This window comes from Perognathus longimembris, chromosome 25 (assembly GCF_023159225.1).
Source record: "Perognathus longimembris pacificus isolate PPM17 chromosome 25, ASM2315922v1, whole genome shotgun sequence".
Taxonomy (NCBI): domain Eukaryota; kingdom Metazoa; phylum Chordata; class Mammalia; order Rodentia; family Heteromyidae; genus Perognathus; species Perognathus longimembris.
Window position 1 is genome coordinate 4,252,636 of NC_063185.1, and position 27,145 is coordinate 4,279,780.

The window sequence follows — 27,145 nt, forward strand, 5'->3', positions numbered from 1 at the left end:
GCGCATAGGGATTTTAGCGGACGTGAATGTAAATAAATTATATATATATATTGCTAACCCAAGTGCTCTGCTTCTCTTGGGGGTTGGGGTCAGGGCACAAGGAACAGGTGGCCATAAAGGGGTCACACAGAGGCTTGTCTGGGAGTCCCTGATGGGCTGAGCCTGGCTGAAGGACAGCCTGAACCCCAGATCCTTGTCCTGTAGTTCCTGGAGACGTCCTCAGACTTGCGTTTCCTGGGCAAGGCGACAGGCAACAGCAGTGACTAGAGCTGCACCTTTGCCAGACCCGTCCTCCGACTGTAGGAAGGTGACCACACAACGAGGAGCCAGCTCACGTACTGTAGCTGCCACCAAGCTAGAGAAGCTGGGAGGGGAAGGGATGATGAGCTTGATACCAGCCAGGCCTCACATGGCCACGCCTCCTGGGCCCAAGACCAGCCAGGACTTGTCTTGCCACACCTCCCTGGCTCCTGCCACACCTTCTGGACTCTGGCTCTGCCTCCTGAGTCTTGGCCACACCTCCATGACCCCAGACTAGCCAGGCCATACTTTCCAGGGGCCACCCATGCCTCCCGGGCCCTGGCAACGCCTCCCAGGCCCATGCACCCAACTCACTGAGGATGCAGCTTGTAGAGGGTCCCATCCACACCCACAGTCACGGCCAGCTCCTCCAGACCCCGGTTCTCCCGGATCTTTTCCACCACAGCTGCCACCCCTGCCCCACAGAGTTGGGCAGCCCTCCGGGACACAGCCTGGCACACCTCCAGGACCACCAAAGCATCGTCAGACGTTAGGGGCAGTCCCAGGGCCTCCAGGATGGCTCGGACCTGCCGCAGGGCTAGGCTGTCGCTGTGGGCCAGGAAGGAACAGAACACAGAAATGTGGGTCCTTGAATGAGCTCACCTTCTCCCAAGACATCTCCTAGTCTTGAGGGGAATTGTTTTGTTTTGCTTTATTGGTGCCCAATACTGGGACTTGAACTCAGGGCCTGGGTATTTTTACTCAAGGCTAGCACTCGACCACTTGAGCCACAGCTCCACTTCTGGCTTTTGGGTGGTTCACTGGAGATCACAGTCTCACGGACTTAACTGCTAGGGTTGGTTTTGAACTGCGATCCTCAGATCTCAGCGTCCCAAGCAGCTAGGATTACAGGCTGGTCTCTCAGTTCACCCTCCAGAGTGGACCCCACCCCTACCCCCAGAGGCCAACAGGCCTCTCACAATGGACAGATCACCTCCTTTTCAGTGAAGCCTGGGGTACCTTTCAATCTCAGAGAGAAACTTGGTTTTGAAGATATCTCTGGTCTGAAGGTGCTGGGTTTCCTGGCCCCGGAAGAGAACTCCAAGGCTGGTTAAATGCAAGAGAATATGGCGGACAATCTCTCCCAGGTACATACCGCTGATCATCTTCTCAAACCTGCATGAGCACATGTGAGTCTCTACACAACTCAGGAGACCCCATCAGTGGCTGTCACCAGTGCTGACTACCTCTGCCTGGTTTCCCCAGCACACCTCTGCTTGCCCGGATTGATGGATGCCTGGTCCACCCTCTCATCGAAACAGGTGCCAAGTGTGCCCAGTGAGCCATCGTCTCCAAAGGCACCCCACTCCATGTTGATGCACATGTGTCCTTGGCCCCCAGGCACACCTGCTACATTCCGGAGCTCTTCCATATAGCAAGCATTCGTTCCAGTCCCTACAGAGAGGCCAAACGGAGGAGGAGAGGGGGGCAGTCATTTACTGAGACAGACAAGACCCCCTCCCAGGGCTGGGAATGTGTCTTAGTGGTAGAGTGCTTGCCTAGCATGCATGATGCCCTGGGTTCGATTCCTCAGCACCACATAAACAGAAAAGGCCAGACGTGGTGCCGTGGCTCAAGTGGTGGTAGAGTGCTAGACTTGAGCAAAAGAAGCCAGGGACAGTGCTAAAGCCCTGAGTTCAAGCCCCAGGACTGGCAAAAAAAAAAGACCCCTCCCAGGCCCTTCCCACACCAGAATGACAAAATTCTGCCTCACTCTCTGCTTCACATCCCCACATTCAACCTCTCCCCATGAAGCTGGGCACCGGTGGCTCAGGCCTGTCATCCTAGCTACTGAGGAATCTAAGATCTAAGGATTGGGGGTCCAAGCTAACCAGGACAGAAAAGTCCATGTGATTCTTAGCTCTGATTAACCACCAGCAAGGCAGAAGTGGAGTTGTGGCCCAAGTGATAGAGCACCAGCCTTAAGTGAAAAGCTAAAGGACAGAGCCCAGGCCTTGAGTCCAAACCCTAGTACTGGGACCAAAAAAAAGGAAAAAAAAAACTAACAGCAATAAAATGTATTTCCTCCCTTCCCCTTTACACTGATGTTCTTGGCAGGTTGGCCCCTTGTATCACCTCAAATTCCGCCATCTCATAGTTTACATACACATCTACCTGTGCCAGGCCCTAGGTTCAAGAAATCCTTGTCCTTGGTAGGCTGCCATGTACCTAGCTTAAAAAACTCATGCTTGAGGTGCGTAGGACCCTTATTTAGCCTCATTAAACCCTGTCCTTCAAGGTTTCAAATCTTGGCCTACATGTGGAGTCAAAGTCAACTCTCTCTCTCTCTCTCTCTCTCTCTCTCTCTCTCTCTCTCTCTCTCTCTCCCCACCTCCTCTTCTCTTCTCTCTTTGTGGGGCTTGAACTCAGAACCTTCTGCTCTTTCTTATCTTTTTTTGTTCAAGGCTGATACTCTACCACTTGAGCCATAGCGCCACTTCTGGCTTTTTGCTGGTTAATTGGGATAAGAGTTTCACAGTTCTGTCTGCCTGGGATGGCTTCAAACCTCGATCCTCAGATTTCAGCCTCTTAAGGAGCTAGGATTACAGGCGTGAGTACCAGTGCCCAGCTCAGAGGCCAGCTCCCTTAATGGCCACTACCCTCCCTTCACCTTGTCCCCAAAGTCAGTTCTGAGCAGACAGCCCTCCCCTTCTTTCATGTGCCTTACTGTCCTTTTCTCCAATTGCCAGCTACACCCAGAGTACAGGCTTAATAAAGACTGAATCTTAGGCTGGGAATGTGGCTTAGCAGTAGGGTGCTTGCCTAGCATGCATAAAGGCCTGGGTTCCATTCCTCAGTACCACATATAAAGAAAAAGCAGGAAGTGGTGCTGTGGCTCACATGGTAGAGCCTAGAGCCTTGAGCAAAAAAAGCTCAGGTCCTGAGTGTAAGCTCCAGCAAAAATAATAAATAAATAAATAAATAAATAAATAAGAAGCACAGATTTTTTTTCAAGACTTTGAATCTTAGACTGTCTGAAGAACCCTCGCTCCACCACCAATTTCAAACACTATAGTGCACCAGCAGCCTGGCATCATGTCTTTCTTTGCCCACCCTTGTTCCACCCCGTGACCCAGGGACAGGCCTAGTTACTCCCTGTATCTCAGATGGGGAAGTTGAGGCTCTAGTAGTGATTTGCCACTCCGGTAAAAGCAATAAAGCTAGTATTGCTGTAGGATTCCACAGCAGAGACCCATTCACCAGGTGGGCAAGCTGAGGCTCAGAAAGATTCAACAGCTATGAGTAAGTAGCTGAGCTAGACCAAATCTGCCACCTCCAGACACTGCCAGCCCAATACAGCGTTGGCTCTGACAGGAACAACCTCACACACACACACACACACACACCACCACCACCACCACCACCACCACCACCACCAGAGGAACCATCCGCCCTGTGGAATCAACAGGAAGCATTAAATTATCAGGCAGTAGGGGTACGAAAGGGCTGAGCCTTCCTCACCAACAATGAGGCCCATCTCACAACGGGAATCCTCATAGCCACAGGACATCATGGTCCCCACCGTGTCATTGACAATGGCCACCACATTCAGCTCCACTGCCTGCACACAAAAAGATGCTGCTAGTTGCTGGGCAACACGGTCGTCACGGCAACCAGCGCTGGACCCAGAGGTCTCTATTAGAAAGAACCCCCATCTTAGGAAACAGATGACACTTTGCTCCCCTCTAGGCTTGCCACAACCCCCAAAGCACCCTTGGAGGCAAGCTCCTACCTGTCTGCGTCTGATGGCTTCCCGCAACAGACACACGACATCTTGACCCTCACAGTCTGACGCGTTGAAACCCTTAGTCCAGTTCAAGAGAATGCCCTGGATGGGGTGAAGGCGGAATGAACCCCTCTGTGCCTCTCCAATCCTGGAGAAACCATCTCTGAGTTACAGCCCCCACCCCCACTTTCCACCCTATTGTCCATGGCCTTATCTTCTGCCTCCCCAGGAGACATTCAATGTGAAGAAACCTATTAAGAATGATTTAAGCCAGGTGCCAGTGGCTCAAGTCTGTCATCCCAGCTCCGGGGAGGCTGAGATCTAAGGATCATGGTTCAAAGCCTGCCTGGGAAGGAAAGTCTGTGGGACTGTTATCTCCAATGAACCAGCAAAAAGCCAGAAGTAAAGGTGTGGCTCAAGTGGTAGAGTGCCAGCCTTGGGTGAAAAAGCTTAGTTTAGGACAAGTCCTAGGCTCTGAGTTCAAGCTCCAGTATCAGTGCCAAAAAAAAAAAAATTCAACCTACATCTTTCATCATTATTTCCCAAATATTCAGATAAGCCTAGGGTCTGGCGACTATCGTCTGATTTGTCTAGAAAGTATGGCCCTTCATAGTTAGGTTAGGAATAAACAGAGCTAGTAAAATGAGGGTATTATGCCAAAACACCCCATCCTTTCTCAGAAAAATTGCAGGAGTCACTTTAAAGTGAGGAATTTTCAGATACAGAGCCGCACAACACTGACTTCTTTGTTCCCAGGACAGGTGAAGGACGTGTGGAAAAGCCAGGCACCCAGACAGGATGAGAGGGAGAGAGACACACCTGTACTGTAGGCAACTGAACTTGGTGGCCAGGCCTAGAGGACAGAGCTTTTCTTTGTGTGTCTCCAAGGGAGGGGCTCATAGTGGGAGAGAGGCTGTGGCTGTCAAAGGAAAATGAAAAGTGGGCTGAAACTTAGAGGTCTGGAAATGTTTAGAGGAGTTTTTGTGTTGGTTTTGCTATTATTGTTTTGCCTTTTTTTTTTTTGAGATGAGACTCTTTCATGTGTTGCCTAGAATGCCCTTGAATTCTTGAGCTTAAGCAATTCTCACTGTCCTGAGTAACTTAGACTACAGCATGCACCATTACACTTGGCTAGGGCAAGAGATTTTAGAAACAGTAATCAACCTTTTCCCTCTAATATTCCCATGTATGTCTTTTTCCCATTGTGTAACAGCTAGGGTGCTATGCAAATCCTCACACAACATCAGGGGTGTGATCTCAAGCTACTTTTTGGTGTGGAATGTATGTGTGTGTGTGTGAGGGGGGGAAGGGAGCGGGAGAAAGAGAGAGGGAGAGGGAGAGGGAGAGAGAGAGAGAGAGCTTGAATTCAGGGCCTGAGCAGTGTCCCTTAGCTTTTTCACTCAAGGCTAGCTAGCACTCTACCATTTGAGCTACAGCTCTGTTTCTGGCTTTGCAGTGATTAATTGGAGATAAGACTCTCATGGACTTTCCTGTCCAGAGTGGCCTTGAACCATGATTCTTAGACCTCAGCCTCTTGAGTAGCTAGGATGATAGACAGGAGCCACCAGAGCTTGGCTTTCCAGCCCCTTCTCAGAGGCAGGAGGAAATGTCACTTGCCACAGAAATCCTAGGCCAAGTTAGTAAACTCAACTCTGTACTGTTCCTACATTCCCAGGTCCTAACTGAAGGCACACCATGCTGAAGGGAAACTGAGGCTGGCTGCAGACCCAGCCCACCACACTGCTCATACCTCACTCCTGGTGGAGGCCCTGGCCCCTTACCTTGTCCAGGCCCAGCTGCTGGCACGGGAAGGAGAACGTGAAGCCCAAAGGCAGGCTCTGCCCGCTCAGGCCCTGCTGCTGCTGGAAGTCCACGATGCAGTCCACAATATGGTCAAACAGCTGAAGAGGGTCACAGGTTAGGTGGGGGCCCCATCCAAACTGTACCCCACCTCCAACTTCCAGGCCCAAGCCATTGCATACCTGCTGCCCAGAACCCTGGGCCACACACTCGGGGATTGAGTAGACATGGTTGATGATCTGTGCACCTTCCTCGGTCACACGGACCAGGAGGACCCGGAAGTTGGTGCCCCCCAGATCCAAGGCCAAGAAGTCCCCTCTCTCTGTGGGGCAGAAAGCCTCAGTGTCAGGACACAACACACACTGAGACCCTCAGGACTCCACACCACAGTGCTCCAGTCAGGGAGCCAGGGGCTCACCACTGCCATCTGGGGTGGCCCGGACATAAGTGGGCAGCATTCGGAGGGAGGACGCCTCTCCTCGGAGCCCCTTGACCATGGCCTCCCGCATCTGAGTCTGCACTGCTACCAGTTGCTCACGGCTCAACCGGAAGGGTGCCAGCGTCTCCTCCAACAGGCGGCGCTGGGCAGCCAGGCGGGCAGCCACAGCCGTCACCATGGCCACGCCCCGGCCACCTCCATCCACAGAGGGGACGAAGGACACGTCACATTCCGGAGCCAAGAGCACCACCGTGTCCTGAAGGATGCCATGGAACCTACACACACACACATACACATACACACCAAAAACATGCCCAGCTTGGCCTCCAGGCACCCGACCCCCTGAAGCCCTAGGCCTGAGCTCTGTCGATCCACCCAAACCTGAATGTGTGCTGTACATCATCCACCTTATGCTCGCAGTGTTCCTCTCCCTGGCACCCACAAGTCTCCTGACCTCCCCTAGGGTCCTCAGTGGGTCCCACACTCTGCTTGGGTGGCTATTTTGTGGGGGAAAGGGGGAGGATACTCCTGGGACTTGAGCTCAGGGCCTAAGCACTGTCCTTGAATTTTTTTGCCCAAGGCGAGTGCCCTACCACTTAAGTCACAGCTCTATTTCCAGTTGGTGATTCATTGGAGATAATAGTTCCACAGACTCTCCAGTTTTGGCTGGCTTTGAACCGTGATCCTCAAGATCTCAGCCTCCTGAGTAGCTAAGATGACAGCCATCAGCGCCTGGCTTGGATGATGTATCCACTGGCTTGCACAAGTCATCCCAGTCTACCTTCTGGGTGTGTCACACACATGTTCAGGCTACTTGCTCCCCCCTCCCCCCAGATCATGTTTTCACAATACCTGGGGTGCTGCTCAAAAACTCGGCCGCCAATGGCCACAGCCACTTGGAGCCTCGGCTGTTCACGGTTGTGCTGGAGTCGAGCCAGGATTGCAGCCAGGGCCGCCGCACAGAGCTGAGCCGCCCGTGTACTCACGGCTGCACACACACACTGCACCAGTTCTGAATCCGAGGCCTCTGGACACAGGCCCAAATCCTGAAGGATTTCCTGGGCCCGGGCTGCCCCAGTGGAGGGGCTGTAGCGAGGGGAGCAATGGGGTATTGGTTTGGGATCAAGTGACCCCCACAGTTAGATACTCTGGAACAGAGTATTTATCCTTTCCCCTCCCCACCCTACCCCCACACTCCCAAACCAAGAACACCCCTTGTCTGTGCCTCCTGCTGTCCCTACTCACTCCTCCATTTGGGCCACGTGCTCCAGGGAGATGCTGCCTGGGCTCAGTAAGGCAGGAAAGGTGGAAGCACCAAAGAGCACACCATGCTGGGCCAAATGGAGCAGCACCAGCCGCACCAGTTCCCCCAGGTATAAACCACCGATCATCTTCTCAAACCTGCAGGAAGACACTACTAGGCACTGTCCTTCCTCACCCCTTGGCCTGCCCAGCTCCACCCTTAAGAACTTCCCAAGAGTCCCCACAGGGGCTGGGAATATGGCCTAGTGGCAAGAGTGCCTGCCTGGTATACATGAAGCCCTAGGTTCGATTCTCCAGGATCACATGTATAGAAAATGGCCAGAAGTGGTGCTGTGGCTCAAGTAGCCAAGTGCTAGCCTTGAGCCAGGACAGTGCTCAGGCCCTAAGTTCAAGGCCCAGGACTGGCCAAAACAACAACAACAAAACAAAGAGTCCCCACACTGCAGGCCTCCCAGGAGAGGGGTGGATATTTTCCCTCTGATTCCAATGATTACAGCGGTCTCCTAGAGGAGCAGCCAAACCCCGGGAAAGCTGGCAACATTTGGCTCAGCTATTCACTCCTTCTTGCCCCTGCCCCACCCCACCCCCAGTCACAATTTGTCAGGGCTAACTAGTCAGAAATACAGAGGGCCAAGGGTTAAACACTCAGGAGGCTGTGAGATCTGAAGGACTGCAGTTCCAAAGCCAGCCTGGGTAGGAAAAGTCCGTAAGACTCTTCATCTCCAACGAGCCAGTGTGGCTCAAGTAGTCTGACCCTCTGCATGGGAGGAAGGGGCCCATGGGCCTGAGTGCAGGGCCTAGAAACACTCCCACAGCCAGCCACCTCTGGGCACCGGGATTCAGAGACTGGCGGTCCAGGGTGAGGTCAAAGGTGGTCAGCAGTGGGCCTAGGGCTGCATCAGCATCAAAGGAACCCCACTCAACGCTGACGCAGCTGCGGCCCCGGTCCTCGTCCAGTGCTGCAACATGTCGTGCCTCTTCCATGTAGCAGGCGTTGGTGCCCATGTCTGGCAGGGAGGGTTCTCTCAGGTTCTGCTTGCCAGGTAGCCCAGCCCCCACCCCTCACCACAGATGGCCCATAGCTCACCCACAATAAGCCCAATCTCACACGGCCCGGCACCCGGCTCGCAGCCCATCATGGTGCCCACTGTGTCGTTCACAACCGCAACTACATCAATGCTGTAGGCCTGGGCAATGGATAACATGGGGGTCACACCAGAGATGGGGACCAGAGTAAGGAGTCTGAGGGGTGGGTAGAGGCCTAGGCGGTGCTTAATTGGAGGTAAGAGTTTCATGGACTTTCCTGCCTACACTGTCTTTGAACAGTGGTCCTCAGATCTCAGCTCCTAGGTAGCACCACCAGACCCAGTGGGGCTTCAGCTTTGATGGAGACATTCAGAGTCCATGGAGCATGAGTCTGCATGCCCTCCCCACCACCACCACTTACACTACACGCCACTCTACAGAAAGTTTTCTTAGCCTGTGGCTCACACCTGCCATCCTAGTTAGTGAGGAGGCTGAGATCTGAGGGTCACATTTCGAAACCAACCCTGGGCAGAAAAGTCTGGGGGACTCTTATCTTCAATTAATCACCAAAAATCTGGAAGTGGAGCTGTGGCTCAAGTGGGTAGAGGACTAATCTTGAGTAAAAAAAAAAAGGCGCATCAGCACCCAGGCCCTGAGTTCAAGCCCTAGGACTGTCACTAAATAAGTGAATAAAATAACATGGAATGGGAGATACATTTGCCTGAGGGTTCAACTGGGAAGGAAAGCAGGACCTCCTAGAAGCATAAGCTGAGCTAACCTATGGTATGTCACAGGCTCAGCCAGCCCTCCACTCACCCCCTGCCTCCGAATGGCATCCCTCAGCAACTGGACCACATCCTGCCCTTCCACACCACTGCACCGAAAACCTTTGGTCCAGGAAATGAGGGTGCTCTGGGGACAGAAAACAGGGTCACCTCTAAAGGTTGCAGCCTCCATAGCCCACTGTCCCCATGGCCCCTCCACCTTACCCTGTCTAGGCCAGTCTGGTGACAAGGGAAAGAGAAGCTGAAGCCGAGCTGTAGACCCTGACTGCCCACAGGTTGTGTGTCCAGGAACTCACACAGGCAGCGGGCAGCAAAATCAAAGAGCTGTGGGACAAGGGCAGTGCTTAGCTCCACCCACTGCCACCCAGCTCCGCCACCCTAGGCCCCAAAGGTCCTTGGTGACTGCTCACCTGCTGTCCAGGGCCCAGTACCACCTCCTGGGGAATTGCAAACTCCTGTGTCCTGGGCTCTACTCTGTGCCCTTCGGTGCCCGTCAGAGTCACCCACAAGACACGCAGTGATGCCCCCGTGGCCCCCAGCTCCAGCACCAAGAAATCTCCTTGTTCTAGAGGGCAAGCGGGGTGTACAAAGGCATTCAGCTAAGCAACTCCAGAACCTCTGCTTCCCATAAAAAAAATTAAATCCCCAAAGTCTGCTTAAAGGGACTTCAGAAATGGTGGACAAGAGCTGAGTGCTAGGGGCTTATGCCTGTCACGCTAGCTACTCAGGAGGCTGAGATCTGAGGATTGCAATTCAAAGCCAGCCTAGGACACTCTTATATTCAATGAACCACCAGAAAACCAGAAGTGGAGCTGTGGGTCAAAGTACTAGCCTTGTGCAAAGAGCTCGGGGACATTGCCAAGCCATTTGCCATTGTTCAAACCCCATGATCCACAAAAAAAAAAGAAAGAAAGAAAGAAAGAAATGGTAGGCAAGGAACAAGGACCTTCCTCCTCCCTCCTCCAGGCCTGGCCACCCATCCTTGTCCACTCACCAGTGCCATGTGGTGTAGACCCCACGTAGGTGGGCAGCATACGAACACTAGGGGCAGGGCTTGCCTGTCCCCCTAGAGCCTGCTCCATGGAGCCCAGGAGGCTGGCTTGGATCCGCTGCAGCTGTGTTCTTGTCACCTTGAATTGCCGAAGACATTCCTGCACCTAGGGACAAGCAAGCCAGCACTTGCAAGGCAGCTCTGATGGGGCCAGACAGATTCCCAACTCCAAGTGGGGCAGAGGCCTGGCCACCCAAGTCCTTCAGCCTCCCAAGTAAGCCTCCTTGAGCCTCATAGGTCTTCCTAGTGCCTGCCCACTGGCTTTCGGCCACATACAACCTACAACCAGCCCCTGGATCCTCAGAAGACCACATTCAGGGGATAGAAGCCCCCCTCCTTCCCCTCCTCCGGTGGCTCCTTCTTAGCTCCCACATCCTCTTTTTTTTTTTTTTAAGATACAACACTAGGACTTGAACTAGGTATCTGCTGCTTTCGCTTGTTGGCTAGAGCTCTACTAACTGAGCCATGTCTCCAACCCTAGCCCCCACATCCTCTACCCTGCTTGTTCACTTATTTAAACTCAAGTCTGGTGAGGCCTTTCTCCTGTCACCATGACTGATGATCCTCTGACTTCCCAGTACCCAGCAGGAACCTCTAAGTAAATGCTCAAGCACAAGAATAAATTTCAAGTACAAGTCAGGTACCAGTGGCTCACACCTTTAATCCTAGCCACTCAGGAGGCTAAATCTGAGGATCAAGATTCAAAGCCACACTGAACTCATATCTCCAATTAACTACTGCCCCCCCCCCAAAAAAAAAGAAACAAAGAAAAAGTCGGACTGGGAATATGGCCTAGTGGCAAGAGAGCTTGCCTCGTATACATGAAGCCCTGGGTTCGATTCCCCAGCACCACATATATAGAAAATGGCCAGAAGTGGCTCTGTGGCTCAAGTGGTAGAGTGCTAGCCTTGAGCAAAAAGGAAGCCAGGGACAGTGCTCAGGCCCTGAGTTCAAGGCCCAGGACTGGCCAAAAAAAAAAAAAAGTAAGAAAAAGCCACAGGTGGAGCTGTGGATTAAGAGGTAGAGCATCAACATTGGGTGATAAAGCTAAGAGACAGCACCCAGCCCCTGGGTTCAAGCTCTAAGACCTGCACCTGTGTGTGCGTACACACACACACACACACACACACACACACACACACACACACACAAATCAAGTTCAAGTACTTGTCTCCCAACTCCGTCTCAGACTCTGGAGCCTGAGCAAGCCCCACACAGGACGTTCAGAGACCACGTGGCACAGGGTGGCCCTTCCTTCGGATGGAGGAGGGGTTGAGGGAGGTGGGGAGGGCTCCAGGGTGGGCTGATGCTCTCGCAGCTGCATAGCAAAGCTAATGAGCAGATGTCAGAAGTGAGAAGGACAGAAGCCCTCCTGGAGCCTTCTCCATGTACAACCTTGATCTCTATGCACTCATCTGAGCCTCCAGGGGGTGGAAAGCATTCTAATCCAGTTCCTTCCATTTTACTGATGAGGAAACAGAGACTACGGGATATAAAATGTCTTACATAAGCACTTCCTGACTGAGCATGTGGTAGGCAAGGGTGTCTAAATCTTAGTCAAAATGAAGGAAGAGAGAGAGGAGGGAGGGAGGGAGGAAGAGGGAGGGAGAGATTCTGACTCACTTCTGAGCAACCTCCACCATATGGCTCATGCTGCATAATAACTCCAAAAGAAGTTTAGCATGGCAGTCATTGTTGGTGTCTGACTGCAGTGGTCACATGAGGAGACAATGCGCAAGAAGGGCTAAAAGTAGGAAGGAAGAGGCTCAAGAACATAGCTTTGGCTCACTGGGGCTCCCACCTACAATCCTAGCTACTAAGGAGGCTGGGAGTGTAAGGATCACAGTTGGAGGCCACAAGACTCTACCTCTAATTAACCAGCAAAGAGCAGGGCTGGAGGTATGGCTCAAGAGATAGCATGTCAGCTGAATAAGTATGAAGCCCTGGACTGGGAATATGGGCTTAGTGGTAGACTGCTTGCCTCACATACATGAAGCCCTAGGTTCGATTCCTCAGCACCATGTATATAGAAAAAGCCAGAAGTGGCGCTGTGGTTCAAAGGGTAAAGTGCTAGCCTTGAGCAAAAAGAAGCCAGGGACAGCGCTCAGGCCCTGAGTTCAAGCCCCAGGACTGGCAAGAAAAAAAAAAAAAAAAGGAAAGAAAGAAGCCATGAGTTCAAACCTCAGTACTACCAAACCAACCTCCCCAAATCAAAATAGAAAACAAAGCGTAGATTTGTACAAGAAAACTCCAGGCGGCCCATTCTGGGCATGCCAACCCATTTGGGGCAAGGGCATTATTTGTGTGGCAAGCTGGTAAAAATGGTTTGGAGTTGACATACCTAGACTCAAACTCCTGTCATGACTTGAATTGAAGTCACTTCAAGTCTGTCTCTCTAAGTCCCCAGGCTAACCCCTGTTTTGAAGTTGTCTGGATCCGCAAAGAAGAGAGGAACCAAATCTGAAATGAACTTGGAAAACAGCCATGTAGATGGGAACCCAGAAACCTTGTTCTCCACAGCCTTGAGAAAGCATGGCACAGGAACCCAGACTTACCAGCTTCCAGCTGTCTGGGGGTTGTGGCAAGGCCCCCTGGGGACAGTCCCGGGCCCCCTGCCCTGGCTGCAGGGTGGCATCCATGTGCTCCACAGGGGTAGTTGGCAACCTGTAGGAGAAAAGGGACAGCTGGGTCAACCTCAATTGATAGGCCCTAACCCAGACCCACAACTTCCTTCTGAAGGGGACAACAAGGAAGTTGGGGACAGAATTCACAACTTCTGACCATCAGAGACCCTTTCGTAATCAAGAAAGGGGCAGTTACTTTCCAGAAGAATGTGTACCCAGCAGGTTTTGGGAAGGCTGACATCAAGTTCAAATATTCATTCATTCTGTCATTTATTCATATCCATTGCCTTTTTATTTTGGTGCCAGTACTGGGGTTTGAACTTAGGGCCTCACATTCTCACTCAGCTTTTTCACTCAAGGCTGGTGCTCTAGCCCTTAAACCATAGCTCCATTTCCAGCATTTTGCTGGTTCATTGTAGATAAGAGACTCTTGGACTTTCCTGCCTGGGCTGGCTTTGAATCACGAACCTCATATCTCAGCCTCTTGAGCATCTAGGATGACAGACATGAACCACCAGCACCTGGCTCAATAATAAGACTGGGGATGAGTCATTTGTGACTGAATTTCAGGTTTGTCACGTGGAAAGCAGGAGAAAAGAATATGAACTCTCAGAAGGCTACTGTGAATGCTCAACAGAATCAGCCTGGGAGAAGCTGGGAGAAGAAGTGTGGAATGCAAACAGCAGCTCATGGGCACTGTACTGAGCTGGAGATCTTGCTCTTCATGCAGCTGTACTGTCTCCCCATGTGGAGGCCTTACTTTCTTCATCTGTGAAATGGGAACCTGCATATCAAAGGGCTGGGAGGTGAGAGAGGAACAGGATGAGATCATGAGAACCAAAACAGCCTGCTCAGATGGGTTTAGCCTCATTGAATCTCTACAAGATGCTGGGCACAGCTGGGTAGGGTGGCTCATGGCTGTAATTCTAGCTATTCAAGAGTCTGAGAGCTTTGTGGTTCAAACCCAACCCAGGCAGAAAAGACCATGAGACCCCTATCTCCAGTTAACTACTAAAAAGCTAGAATAGGTGCTGTAGCTCAAAGTGGTAGAGTGCTAGCTTTGAGCACAAAAGCTCAGACAGTGCCTAGGCCCAGAGCTCAAGCCTCAGAACCAGCATTAAAAAAAAAAAAAATTGGAAAGTAGGAATTAGAGAGCTTGTAGTCCATGTAGCTAGAATTTGGGAGGGGTCAGCCTTCTATCAGCTAACAGGGACCCTGGGGAGAGCTCTCCCATGTGTCCTTTCCTCTCTGCCCCCCCCCCACTGTCACCTGATTATTCTAACAGCTCATGCTTCTAGTCTGCTCATCTCCTGTACCTCCTGATTCCAGTGTCTGCCAAAATAAAGACTTTATCATGTGATTTTTTTTTTGCCAGTCCTGGGGCTTGAACTCAGGACCTGGGCACTGTCCCCTGAGTTTCATTTATTCAAAGCTAGCATTCTAGCACATGAGCCACAGCACCACTTCTGGCCTTTTCTGTGTACATAGTACTGAGGAATCCAACCCAGGGCTTCATGCATGCTAGGCAAGCACTCTACCACCAAGCCACCTTCCCAGCCCTATCATGTGATTCTCAAGCTCTATCTTCCCTAAAAGGAGGAAGCAAACTTCCAGTATGATGGCTCCCCCTGCATAAAATCCAGAGCTCCTCATAGTGGCCAAGTCCTCCACCCAAGTTTCCTTTTGTGACTCCACCTTGTGATTACAAGCTCCCTGCCTCCTGCTTTCTGACTGGCCTCTGTGTTCTCCAAATCTGAAGGGCTAACCCTATAACCTTGAAATGCCTGAGTAACCAGTGCATCTTCTATGCTAATTCTTAGCATAGATATATGCTAATAGTCTGGTAAAATTTGAACTGGAGGATGTAGTGTGGCATGAGTGTAATCCTAGAACTTGCTAGGGCAGGAGGATCATGAGTTTGAGGCTAGTCTGGGCTACATAGCAAGACCCTGCCTGAAAAGAAAGTGAAAAGGGAGGAAAAAGAGAAAGAAAAAGGAAAGTAGAAAGAAGGATCAGCTAGGAGGCTGAGATCTGAGGATCATGGTTCAAAAATGGCCTGGGCAAAAAAGCCCATGAGACTTTTTTTTTCTTATTTATTGTCAAAGTGATGTACAGAGAGGTGAAAGTTTCCATGAGACTCTTATCTCCAATTAGCCAGCATAAAGTAGAAGTTAAGCTAAGGACAAAGTGGTAGAGTGCTAGCCTTTAGTGAAAACAGTGAGAGACAATGCCCAGGCCCTGAGTTCCATCCCCAATACTGGCCAAAAAAGGAGGAGGAGGAAGAGGAGGAGGAGGAGGAGGAGGAGGAGGAGGAGGAGGAGGAGGAGGAGGAGGAGGAGGAGGAGGAGGAGGAGGAGGAGGAGGAAGAGGAGGAGGAGGAGGAGGAGGAGGAGGAGGAAGAGGAGGAGGAGGAGGAAGAGGAAGAGGAGGAGGATGATTGAAGGAGGTAAGTGCAGAAAGAAGAGGAGAGAAGGAGGGGAGGAGAAGGAAGACGAGAGGTGGAGGAGGAAGAGAGGAGGGGAGATAGGGAGGAGGAGGAGGAGGAGAGGGATGAGGGGGAGGAGTATGAAGATGAGGCTAGGGATAGTAGATGCTGAGAGGAAGCCCTTACTTAGGAGATGTGATGGATGCCGCTACCCTCAGGCCTGAGTTCTTCTCTCCAGATGTGAAGTTTCACAGCAATCCTGGTCTGTGTCCCCAAAAGTGAAATTTGGGTGTGACTTGAGTTAAAAATGTCCCCAAGCCCCGCCCTCCTCTTCAGCCACAGCTTCCTGCTCACGCTGATGCAGGAAGATGCACTTCCTTCCAGGTTGGCAAGATGGCCACCGGAAGGTGGAGGCCCAAACTTGGGGGCTGGGGGGTAGGGGGGCGTCAACGATCCTCTGCAATATCGCGGCTCTGTTTGTTTCACAAACACTTGGAGAGTTCACAAACACTTGGAGGGGTGGTGGCTCACCCCTGGAAATGGGTGGGAGACTGGGAAATACATAGTAATAAGACAACTTTCCAAAATGCAGTGAGTCCTCGGGCTGGGAATATGGCCTAGTGGCAAGAGTGCTTGCCTCATATACATGAAGCCCTGGGTTCGATTCCCTAGCACCACATATATAGAAAATGGCCAGAAGTGGCGCTGTGGCTCAAGTGGCAGAGTGCTAGCCTTGAGCAAAAAGAAGCCAGGGACAGTGCTCAGGCCCTGAGTCCAAGGCCCAGAACTGACAAAAAAAAAATAAAAATGCAGTGAGTCCTGTGAGCAAGAGGCAACATGGGAGCCCAGAGGAAGAGGTGACTCTGCAGGCCAGTGGACAGGGCGAAAAGCAAGGCTGAGAGCACAGCGGTTGGGATGTACACCATCAGGGCTCACACACAAGGTGTAACTTCCAGGCCCGATGGAAACTACATTGATGAGGTGGTGGCCTACTCTGTAGGTCAAAGAGGGAGTGTAGGCTCCTACTGGAGGCCCTACTAGAAAAGGGGGAGTCTCAGGCTTCTAGAAAGCTATCAGGAGTGGAGCTCTATCTTTGGAACTAGTCTCCTTCAATGCATCGAACCTTAGACTATCATTGTAGACTAGGCATAACAATGTTCACTTTGGGAAAATTGGTGGGCAGAGCCTTTACAACTTTAAGGCTCTATCAGCAACAGTAACTGTACTATTATCCAAATATCACAGAGCCTACAAGATGGCACTAGGGTGCAGACGAAGGATGGTGGTTCTTTTATCAGCTTTGTTGGATATCACTCCTCTGGTTTGATGGGCCCCATCAGGCATAGAGGCTCTGAAAGGCAGGGCAGTGAGGGAAGGTACTGGGAAGGACAGATTGGCCATCACTCACATATCATCCTGCCTAGCTGGGATTCCCGTCCTTCAATATTGTTGAGGGAGAAGATAGAACTGAACGTGAAAGGCCCTGCTGTGGTTCACGCTGATGACTGCCAGGACTCTTCATCAGTGTTTCTGGAAGTCCTGTGTCCATTTCACCAGGAAGTCGGTGTCCTAGTCCCCAAGTCATAGTGCTGAAGATGATCAAAGTCAAGGGCAGAAGAGAGGAGGCTCTGCCAGAGCAGTTGAAATACCTGACTGTCGCAGAGGCAGAGTAGCTGCCAGCAGCATTTGGCTACTGACCAACAAAGGGAATGGCAGGCCCTGATAAGGTCCCCTCAAATCTCACAGTGTACTTGCTAGCCATCCAGCAGGGATAAGTCCACCACTGTCGGGCTGGATGGCCAGACTCTCCCTGCTCTGAGTTCCTTCTTGTCCACCTAGTGCCACAGATAGATACACAGACCCTCAGCAATCCCAAGTCTTCGATGTCCTTTATACTCTGGGTACAACTTACAGCCCTCCCACAGGCACAGGGCTGCTCTTGTGTCTTTGCTCATGCTGATTTATCTGGAATGGTTCCCCCTTTGGCCTCTCTAGCCTTTTCATCTAATTTGTCCTCAATCTGTTAAATTACAGCTCGGTCAGCCGCAGCAGTGGGGAACCCAACTCTGACAAAGTCCTCCCGGCCCTGACCACAGCTGGGAGCCCCGTATCTAGGGTTTACACAGCTAATTCCCCAGGATCTTGGGTTTAGTGCTCTGACTGCATTTACAAGTTGATTAAAAAATCATCTGTGTATGTGTTCATCTTCCCCGCTGTACTGCAGGGCTCACAGATAATGCTTCTTATTCACCTTTGGAGCCTCAGGCCCAGGTTCTGGTCTGACATGTAACAGGTTATCAGTTAATGAAAGGGCCTTCCCACACGCTCAGTAGTCTACTAGGGCTTTTGTAAGAGAGGAAATAAGTAACCTCTTCCTGCCTTCCTGGCACATACGCTTTCAGCACTCTTTCCTCAGATGTGTCCACGCTTCCATCTTCCCACTGCTATGGTGAATTCAGCAATCCATTTGCTGCCTGCTTTCCCTTCTCTCAGCTTCCCACAGGTTAAAAACCAATGGAAGGCTAAAGCTTCCCTGCTTCCCAGGCAAGAACAAGACCATACAAACCTCAGCTTTCAAGGAGTCATCCATTTATTTTCCTCCTGTAGTACTGGGGGGTTGAACCCAGGGCCTCGAGCTTGCTAGGCAAGTGCTCTATTACTTGAGCCACATCCTGTTGGGATCCGGGGGACTTGATGCCCTTCCTCCCAGCCCTAGGGGAATGCGGAAGCAGGCTACGGTTCTCTGGGTCCGGAACCAGAAGAACCGGCTTTGCACCCAGCCCCCAACTCTCTCGCCAGCCCATGCGCCTCCCAGTCTCTCCCCGGAGGGGCGCTTTGGAGTGATGTTAGCTCAAGAGGGGATCATGTGATAGCTCCCAGCCTATCAGCGTCCTGGCCGATCGCCTTTCCCTTCCTATCACTTCCCTTTACCCCCGCTTTAATAAATCAGATAGCTCTTGAAGCTTCTCCGAGACTCCCATATGCCTGGCTTTCTTTACCGGTAAGGAGGTGGGTAAGCGTTCTCCTTAGGCCGCGCGCACGTGAGGTCAGTGCTGACTCCCCCGCCCCATCCTGGCCCTACCTGCCGGACAGGTGACCAGGAGAGAGGGTGAGAAAGGGGGTGGTGAGAAACGTAGCTGAGCCTTGAACCCCACGCCAGAGAAGGCGACCCTAGCCCGACAACATCCCAGCCTGGGATCACCAGTTTTGTGACTCACATAGGTCAGAGCTGGTAAAATATAAAGTGCATAAGCTTTCATGCCAGATAGGTTCAAATCCCATCCCATTTTCCAATGATTGAGCAACATTTTACTTTTTTTTTTTTTTTTTTTGCCAGTTCTGGGCCTTGGACTCAGGGCCTGAGCACTGCTCCTGACTTCTTTTTGCTCAAGGCTAGCACTCTACCACTTGAGCCACAGCGTCACTTCTGGCTGTTTTCTATATATGTGGTGCTGGGGAATCGAACCCAGGGCTTCATGTATACGAGGCAAGCACTTTGCCACTAGGCCATATTCCCAGCCCAACATTTCACTTCTTGAGCTTGGTTTTCCATGTGTAAGTCAAGACCTTTACTTTCTCTGTAAGATTTGCTTTGGGCCTGAAAGCATGGCAAATATCAGTCCTGATGTAGTTTACTGGGTACCAACCATTCCACACTGATGACAGCCACTGCTCTTTCATGCCAGGCTGAGGATATCCCCCCAACAAGTATTGCTAGGACTCCTTGCATCTATTTCTCAAGAGACTCAACCCTTTAAGTGTGTTTTTATGTAGATCCAAGGAGTTGACTTCTGAGTTGGGTCCCCTACAGGACCAAGGACAGGGCCAGGATGAGGGTTATGCAAGTGTGCTGCCTAGCCTGGGAGGCAGAAGTCAGGAAGACTCTCTCAGGTTCTTCAGGTTAGCAAGAGCCCACCACTTACTTAGTCCTGGCACTGGTCCTGACAGGAATTAAAAACAAGTGTCAAGCCAATACAATATATATAATTAAGCTGTTGCTGGGAGACCAACAGGGGTTCCTTCAGAGAAGAATAGGATGCACCTCATTATTCTACTGAAGGGTAGAGAGACAGGAACTTATCCTCCAGCTACCATTTTCACTGGCTGACCACTGCCCCAGGGCACCACCTCTTTGGCACTTCGAGCTTATGCCAATATACACTAAGAGAAGGCCTCAGGTCCTAAAAGAAAAAAAAAATCAAGAAAAAAGGAAAGAACCAAACCTTGGGGGTTGGAGGCATGGCTCAGTTGGTAGAGAACTAGCCAATGAGCAAGTGTCAGGGACTGAGTTTGAGTCTGGGTCTCAGAACTAAAAAAGAAAGAGGAAGGGGGCCTCAGGTAAAGCCACAGGTGCTTGCAAAGGGACCCTGTGGGTATGGAGTATGAATGAGTCACTGCCCAGAGGAAGTGGGCCCACATAGCCTCTGCTGGAGGGCTGGTGTAAGGATGAAATAACACAGTCACAATGCTGAGAGAAAGCCTGTGAAGTTCATAGAGCTCCCAAGATCACCATGATTTGGCAAGGATACAGCAGCTTCCTGGCACTCAGGAAAACACACCCCCCCCCCCCAAGGGCCCTGGGAGAGAGCATCACAGGCCCAGGACTCAAGCTTTCTGTGGAAGGCTGGTAGTAGTAGGGCACTCCTCCCCAGTGCTCACTCCTTGGGAAAATGTACCCCCTTACAGCTCACCCCTCTTCTCTTCTGCCCTTCTACCACTCATTGCCAGGCTGCCTCCAACACTCAAGACTGCTGTCACATTACTAGCAACTGCTACCACTAGCTGAACACTTTGTGTGCCAGATAATTGTGCTAGAGCCTTTATAAACATTATGTTCATCCTTGGAAGTCTAAGTAGTTTCTCTCATTTTAAGGAAGCTTGAATCAGACAGAAGCAGTGTGCACAGCTGACTGGACATACTTCGAACTGTCTTTCTCACTAACACACTCCCACAGGAGGGCTGTAGCATGAGAAGACACTGTGAACAGATAAGCAACCCTTATTGAAGATGGCTGAAGGAGTGTGGGGGGCACTGCTCCTCATTTGGCTCTTTATTAGCGCATAATCACGTCTGTGGTTTGTGGTCTAGCTGATCTGTTCACTCCTAACATGGACCTGTGTTTTCTAGAGACAGCTCAGCTAAATAATACACCTACTGGCGGTAGTACTTTGCCTTTTTGTATCTTCACGCAGGCTGGTCATCACTAGTATCCCATGCAGCTCAGAAGGCGGCAATCAAGATAATCACAATTGGAGGCCAGCCCATGGAAAAAGTTCAAAGATTCCCCCCACCCTCCACCCATCTCAACCAAGAGTTGGATACAGTAGCATACACCCGTCATCCTAGAGAAATGTGAAGTTTAAGAGGCAGCTTTCACTCCAAGGGAGCCCTGGGCATATATGTGAGACCCTAGTAAACACACACACAGACACACACATACACACACACACACAAAACTTAGGCAAAAAGGACTGGAGGCATGGTTGGAGTGGTAGGGTACCTGCCTAGCAAATACAAAGCCATGAATTCAGCCCCTAGTACCACACACACACACACACACACACACACACACACACCATTCCCTGCTTATAAAACTATATAGCTCTACTTTCAATAAATTGCCATTTAATGAGACAAATATGGGTTAAGCTGATGGGACATACCTGATAAACACATTTTCTCAGAAGAAAAACCAGGAAAATTCTAGAGCCAAAATATAGCACCTCCTTTCTAACTGTCTACAGGCACAATGGCTTAACTACTTTGTTCTTCTGAGCCTTTGTTTTCACATCTGAAATTGATCGAAGCATCTACTTCTTAAGATTGCTTTGAGAATTAAGTAACGGGACATACATTGTCTGGAGCAAAGTAGTTGCTCAAAAAACGTAACAGCTATAACTAGACATTGATGGTGCAGGTCTGTAATACTAGCTATTTAGGAGGCTGGGTTCTAAGAATCTCAGTTCAGAGCCAGCCTGGGCAGACAAAATCTGGAGATTCTCATCTCCAAACAAACAAGTGGAGGTATGGTCAAGCATAAAAGCCTGAGCCCTGAATTCAAGCCTTAGTACCAGCACAAGAATATGGTGATATATATAGTGTTGCTGGCACAGTATCAGTATCATCCAACAGCGAGACACTGTCTACGGAAGAAACAGGCAGTGAGCAGCCTTCTTTCTCTTAACTTCAACAGCTGGTGTGCAATGAGCTGTGAGCAGGAAGGAGAGTGTCTTAGTGCCTGTGCTGGGTCTTCCACTGCAGTGTTTTCTGAGCTCCCCCCAGTCTAAGAAACCTAGGCATGATAAATCAGAAGTTAAGAGCAACTGAGTGGTGTGCTGGTTTATTCTGGCTCCAAATCCTTACCAGGTCAACAGTCACCTCCCATAGTAGTTCATTAAAACTTCAACCAGCTGGGGCCAAAGCTAGCTTTCTGAGTACCATTGTTTGGTCATTGGCAGTTACTTCTGCCATCTGAGAGCCTCTGGTCTTTGGAGTCTGCCCAGACTCTGAGGACAGGACTGTTCTGTAAGATCCCAGGCAGTGGAGTGGATGTGCAGTACTCTACCAATGTTGCAGTAATGTTGCTGTTACAACATTGTTGGCAAGAGAATCAATCTTGGTCTGAATAGCTGGCACTTGGCTTAAGCTATTTTGAAAAACAAATAACTACAGAGAAATTAGTAATAGCAGACTGCTCACTTAGAAATTTGTGGGAAGAATGGCAGGATATAACTCTCAAGGGTCTTAGGATCTGGCTGAGAATTCTTAACTGGGTGAGGACAGCAAGATGAAATTGCAGGCCACTGAATAGAAGTGACAGTAGAACAAGTAGTGGGCTTCAATGCCTCTGACACAACTAAACATGATGTCAGAACCATCAAGGAAGTCACCACATGGTGTTCAGAATTGTGGACTACAGATTAAGTGAATATAGGTGTTGTGTTAAAGATCAGGAAGAAAGTTCTGCAGAAACATGTAATTTATGAACCTGAGAACTACACTACCATTAAAATATTCCCACCCCAAACGCCATAACACAGAGGAAGAAAAATGGACAATCTCTGTCTACTGAAATAAGATTTCATACAAACATAAATATATTGTTCTTTATAAGTAAATTCAAACAGATTGTTATAAAACAGAATACTATACACAGTTGTCTGTATAGATAATATAAAACATAAAAACCAGGATGCTGAGTGGGTGCTGGTGGTAAAAACTGAAGGGTCAAAACTTGCTCAACAATGAACTGGAAGCTGCTATGGCTTTAGGAACACAGCCTAACCCTAGAAACTCAAGTTTTTCTCCTTTTTCCTCTGCCTGCTTTGGCTCGTGTCCGACTACCTGGCTGGACAGTAAGTTGATTTTTGAAGTCCACTAAGCAATCTGTGGTTTCTGAGATGGCAACAAATGATTTGATGGGAGACTCAGAGAAGCCAAGCTGTGAGAGAGAACTCTGCAGCTTCCCGCTGCATGCTGCCTCTTCCACTCCAAGGGAGGACGACCTAGAAAAAAGGGAAAAATTCAGTTCACTACCCACCTACTCAGCACCAAGCACTTAGAATACATTAGCAGTACACATAATCTCTATAATAATCCCACCAATAAGTACTACCATTTTGCTTCTGCTGATAAGAGCGCTGAGTATTCTGATATAACTAAAGCCACATGGTTTGGAGGTTTGGATTGAGAACAAGGACTCAGACTCAAATTCCCAAGCGACTTGAAATCCAGGTCAGAAGATCAAGGTTGGATGGGGATAGAGGAGTACAGAGGAGTAAGACTTAGCTTCTGCTCTATTTGTTTTCATACCAAGAGTGAATGGAGTTACCCATCCCATTTAACCTAGATATACTAGACTTAAAGAGGAGAGAGGCCACATTAGTGCTGCTGTATTTCTATTTTAACTATTTGTTTTTTTTAAAGTATTGTTCTAATACAGAACCAGGATCAGGCCTTACTTTTCAGAAATGCTGACAGCTGTATTTTAGTGCATGTCCCAACTCACCTGAAGGTTCCTGTTTCTGAAGACTTGGTATTCATCTCTGCATCTGTGTCAGGAGAGAAGAGTAATAATGTTGGTAATCATACCATTTCTCACTGATTGACATTGCTTTTCATCAGTCCTATGCACGGAGCTAAGAGCCCTGATCCTCAGATCAATGGGATGTGAGCATTAGCATCCAACAGGCTAGGTTACAGAAAAGCCAAACTGAAGTCTTCTGAATGAGCCACTTCTGAACAAAGCTGCTTCAAATCTGGACTTGAACACCAAGGAATTGCCAGAAGAAATCTGCCACCCGCAGGGATTATACAACACCATGATCTAGAGTCAGCAGGATGTGGGCTTAGAGAGGCTGTTAGTAGTCATCAAAAAGCACCCAGATCTACTTGGTGGAAATGATCTAGTAGAATGAGATGGTTAAAAAAAAAAAAAAAAAAGCTCACTAGGCTCCAGAGAGAGCGCCTCTTCCATTTGCATGTACTGAAATAGCAATAGCAGCTGGCATCTATGGAGAGCTTACCTATGCAATGGAATATGTTGAGGGCTTTACTGAATACACCCTTGCAATCTATATGGTATATGGTCTTGACCAACTCTCAGGAGCGCAAGTGAATCACTGAACATCAGGAGGAGGCAGTAATCTCTGTATGCCTGCTCCTTCCTGGGATGTGGATGGGGCACCTTTTTCTGCCAAGGACCATTTGGATATTTACAATTTCACTCATAGATCATATAAAATTATCAACACAGGCAGATGGCAATGAGTAGCATATTTGTTCCTTCATGCACCAAATGATTTCATGGGCCTTATATGGCCTGAAGGCCTGAGGTACCTCACCCCTGCAAGGATTCACAGGTTCACCTAGGGTTTATTTCCCAGTGATTTAGAGATATTTTTCCCACTTCAATAGGCAGCCCTGATCCTATACTTTATAAAGCCTGAAGTGAAAAATATGGTGAATAACACAAGGTATTTCCCCATCTTCTATCTTCTTCAGGAAGAGATGACCTACATTGAGTCCCCAAAGATGGCTAATCTATACAAAAGTACATTCACATATCCCCAACAAATAGTCCTCACCTGCAGTCTTGTGCTCAGACTGTTCCAAAAGACTGAGGAGTCGGCCTTCATTTTGGCCTTTTTCCTATAACAGAGATAAATAGATGAAAAGGTTACCTCATGGAAGGCTCTAAAAAACAACTGCTATAGCCCAGATCACACTTTTTATTCCACAAGAGGTGTGGTGGCACAGATCTAAGGAAGTCTTTTGCTTTCTAATAAATGAAGGTAGACAAGGGAAAAAAGCAAACTGTAGTGTAGAGAATACATATATATGCCAATAGAATCCAAGGATGGATTCTACCATCGAGCTAAGCCAGTCCAATGAAATCATATCAAGGAATAGTAGCTTCTGATCTATGATAGATTTGGGGAGATTAAGATAAAAAATAACAGTTTCAAGTTGGTTTCTATGAATAAACTGTCTCTTTGGTATAAGTAAGCACTCACCTATAAACCTAACTCCAAATGATCATTTCCAAACCATTCCATTTATCGACAGAAATGGCCTTCCTGTCTTACTGTATGCAGTGACTGCTAAGTCAGCAGTCCTAGAACACAGAGCTGCTGCTTTATCTCTGCTCCCTAAACCAAGACTAGCCGTTTCCTCTCTCTAATCATAAGGACTAGAGCCCCTCTATCCTCCAAATGAACAGGGCCCAGACCCTGTAATCCCTAGGGCTGGACACACGAGGGAGTCAAGAGTTGATCATGCGTTTCTAGAAGTAGAGATAGAAATTCAAACTCTTTTTTGGAAAGCCATTTGACAGTGTTTCCAGACTTAAAATGTTCATAGCCATCAGCCAAATAGTTAAACTATAGGCAGTCAATTCTAAGGAAATAATTGCTGGTACAAGACATATTAATGTTTTAAACAGTCTTACAATGCTGAAGGATTAGAGAAACATAAATGTCCAATAATGTGACAATGGTTAAGTGACCATCTACAGGATACAAATGTTAACATATTTTAAAGTCTGAAAACAAGTTTTTTGTCCAGGGGGCTTTAACTCCAGGCCTGTCTCTGGTTTCTTTTGCTCAAGGCTAGGGTGCTACTACTTTGAGTCATGATGCCACTTCTGGTTTTCAGGTAATTAATCAGAGATAAGTCTCACAGGCATTCCTGCCCAGGCTGGCTTCAAACTGTGATTCTCAGCCTCCTAAGCAGCTAAGATTACAGGTATGAGGCGATCAGTGCCCGGCAAAAATAACATTTTTAAAAATCTAAAATCAATATGTTAAAAGTCTAAAAATTAACTTTCTTTTGGGAGGGGGCAGTCCTGGGGCTTAGATTCAGGGCCTCAACACTGTCCCAGGCTTCTTTTTGCTCAAGGCTAGCATACTACCTCTTGAGCCACAGTGCCACTTCTGGCTTTTTCTGTTTATGTGGTGCTGAGGAATCGAACCCAGGGCTTCATGAATGCAAGGCAAGCAATCTACCGCTAAGTCACATTACCAGCCCCTAAAGATTAATATTTTTAAAGTCTAAAAATAAACTAAAAAAGATGTTTGTACTTCACAGTAAGTCTTTTATGTTCAGGACAGAAAATTATACTACACTTTTATTGTATAGCAACTGTGTGTGTGTGTGTGTGTGTGTGTGTGTGTGTGTGTGTGTACATAGGAGAGTCAGATAGAATCACACTAAAGTTGCAAAGAAAAGAAAACTGAAAGAGAACAGGAGAAATATTAAAAGTTGTCACTGAGTGGCAGCTAAATTATGGGTGATCATTTCCTCTGATTCTTCATAATGTTTCAGGCTTTCCATTATTTTCTGCAATAAGCATGTATTGCTTTTAAAATAAAATATAATTTTTGTTTGGTTTTGTTTTTACCAGTCCTGGGGCTTGAACTCAGGGCCTGAGCACTGTCCCTGGCTTCTTTTTGCTCAAGGCTCTGCCACTTGAGCCACAGTGCCACTTCTGGCTTTTTCTATATATGTGGTGCTGAGGAATTGAACCCAGGGCTTCATGTATATAAGACAAGCACTTTACCACTAGGCCATATTCCCATCCCCAAAATATAATTTTTAAAAAGTAAAAATTCAAAAGACATACAATTCTGTCCAATATGAAGACAAACAGGAAGGAAGGGGAGAGGGAAGGAAAGGTAGGAAACAAACCAGAACAGAACTGCAGCTGCTTAAAACTGAAGCAGGTCAGTCTAGTGGCCTTCGCTGAATGCCCCATGCATAGCATACCTTTGGGTTCCTCAGCTGCGGCTGCTGCTTCCCCTCCACAGGTGAATGTGCTCTAGCACTCTTTTCAGACCGATCTCTTTGGTCGCCCATTGCAAGCTGGAGACAGGAGTCTACATGACTTTGATACTCTTTGAATGGGACCAGGGATTGGCAGACATAACACTTCTCATTCCTGGCCAATCAGAAGCGAGGGAGAAAAGAGAGTTTTAAGATTTGCTTCTGCCTCTGGGCTCCTGCATGTATCTCAAAGTTATTCTACAGGAGAGACATGCCAACCAGTGCAGATTTGCTCAGCGGGATCGCCAATAAAACTAACCCGATGCCAATCAAAAGGACTGAGTGATTAGCAGTTTTCCCTGGCTGTTTCTCTGTACCCTGCTGCTGCAGCAGTGGGATGGTAATGAAATCAGCTCTTCTAACTATCTCAAACAATGCTGAT

General features: G+C 49.0%; 2 protein-coding genes across 7 annotated transcripts in view; both read right to left on the reverse strand.

Annotated features, from left to right (window-relative positions):
- Nucleotides 1–73: 73 nt before the first annotated feature.
- Hk3 (hexokinase 3) lies at nt 74–10,495 on the reverse strand. Its single transcript, XM_048333987.1, has 17 exons — nt 10,335–10,495; nt 9,751–9,905; nt 9,545–9,664; nt 9,372–9,467; nt 8,617–8,716; nt 8,353–8,536; nt 7,512–7,667; nt 7,119–7,352; nt 6,246–6,541; nt 6,010–6,149; nt 5,809–5,928; nt 4,034–4,129; nt 3,763–3,862; nt 1,512–1,695; nt 1,261–1,416; nt 616–849; nt 74–364 (listed from the first exon to the last, which is right to left on the reverse strand). Exons 1-17 carry the CDS (start codon nt 10,420–10,422, stop codon nt 220–222), a joined length of 2,604 nt encoding a protein of 867 aa, XP_048189944.1. The 5' UTR covers nt 10,423–10,495; the 3' UTR covers nt 74–219.
- Nucleotides 10,496–22,533: 12,038 nt separating this feature from the next.
- Uimc1 (ubiquitin interaction motif containing 1) overlaps nt 22,534–27,145 on the reverse strand; it is an 86,897-nt gene continuing 82,285 nt past the window's right edge. For all 6 annotated transcript variants that reach the window (XM_048333928.1, XM_048333927.1, XM_048333926.1 and 3 more), the window contains 4 exons: nt 26,707–26,878; nt 24,528–24,591; nt 23,450–23,492; nt 22,534–22,946 (listed from right to left, as the gene is read on the reverse strand). In XM_048333928.1, the coding sequence (XP_048189885.1) occupies nt 22,736–22,946; nt 23,450–23,492; nt 24,528–24,591; nt 26,707–26,878 (490 nt within the window). In that variant the 3' untranslated portion in view covers nt 22,534–22,735. The remainder of the gene's footprint in view (nt 22,947–23,449; nt 23,493–24,527; nt 24,592–26,706; nt 26,879–27,145) is intronic.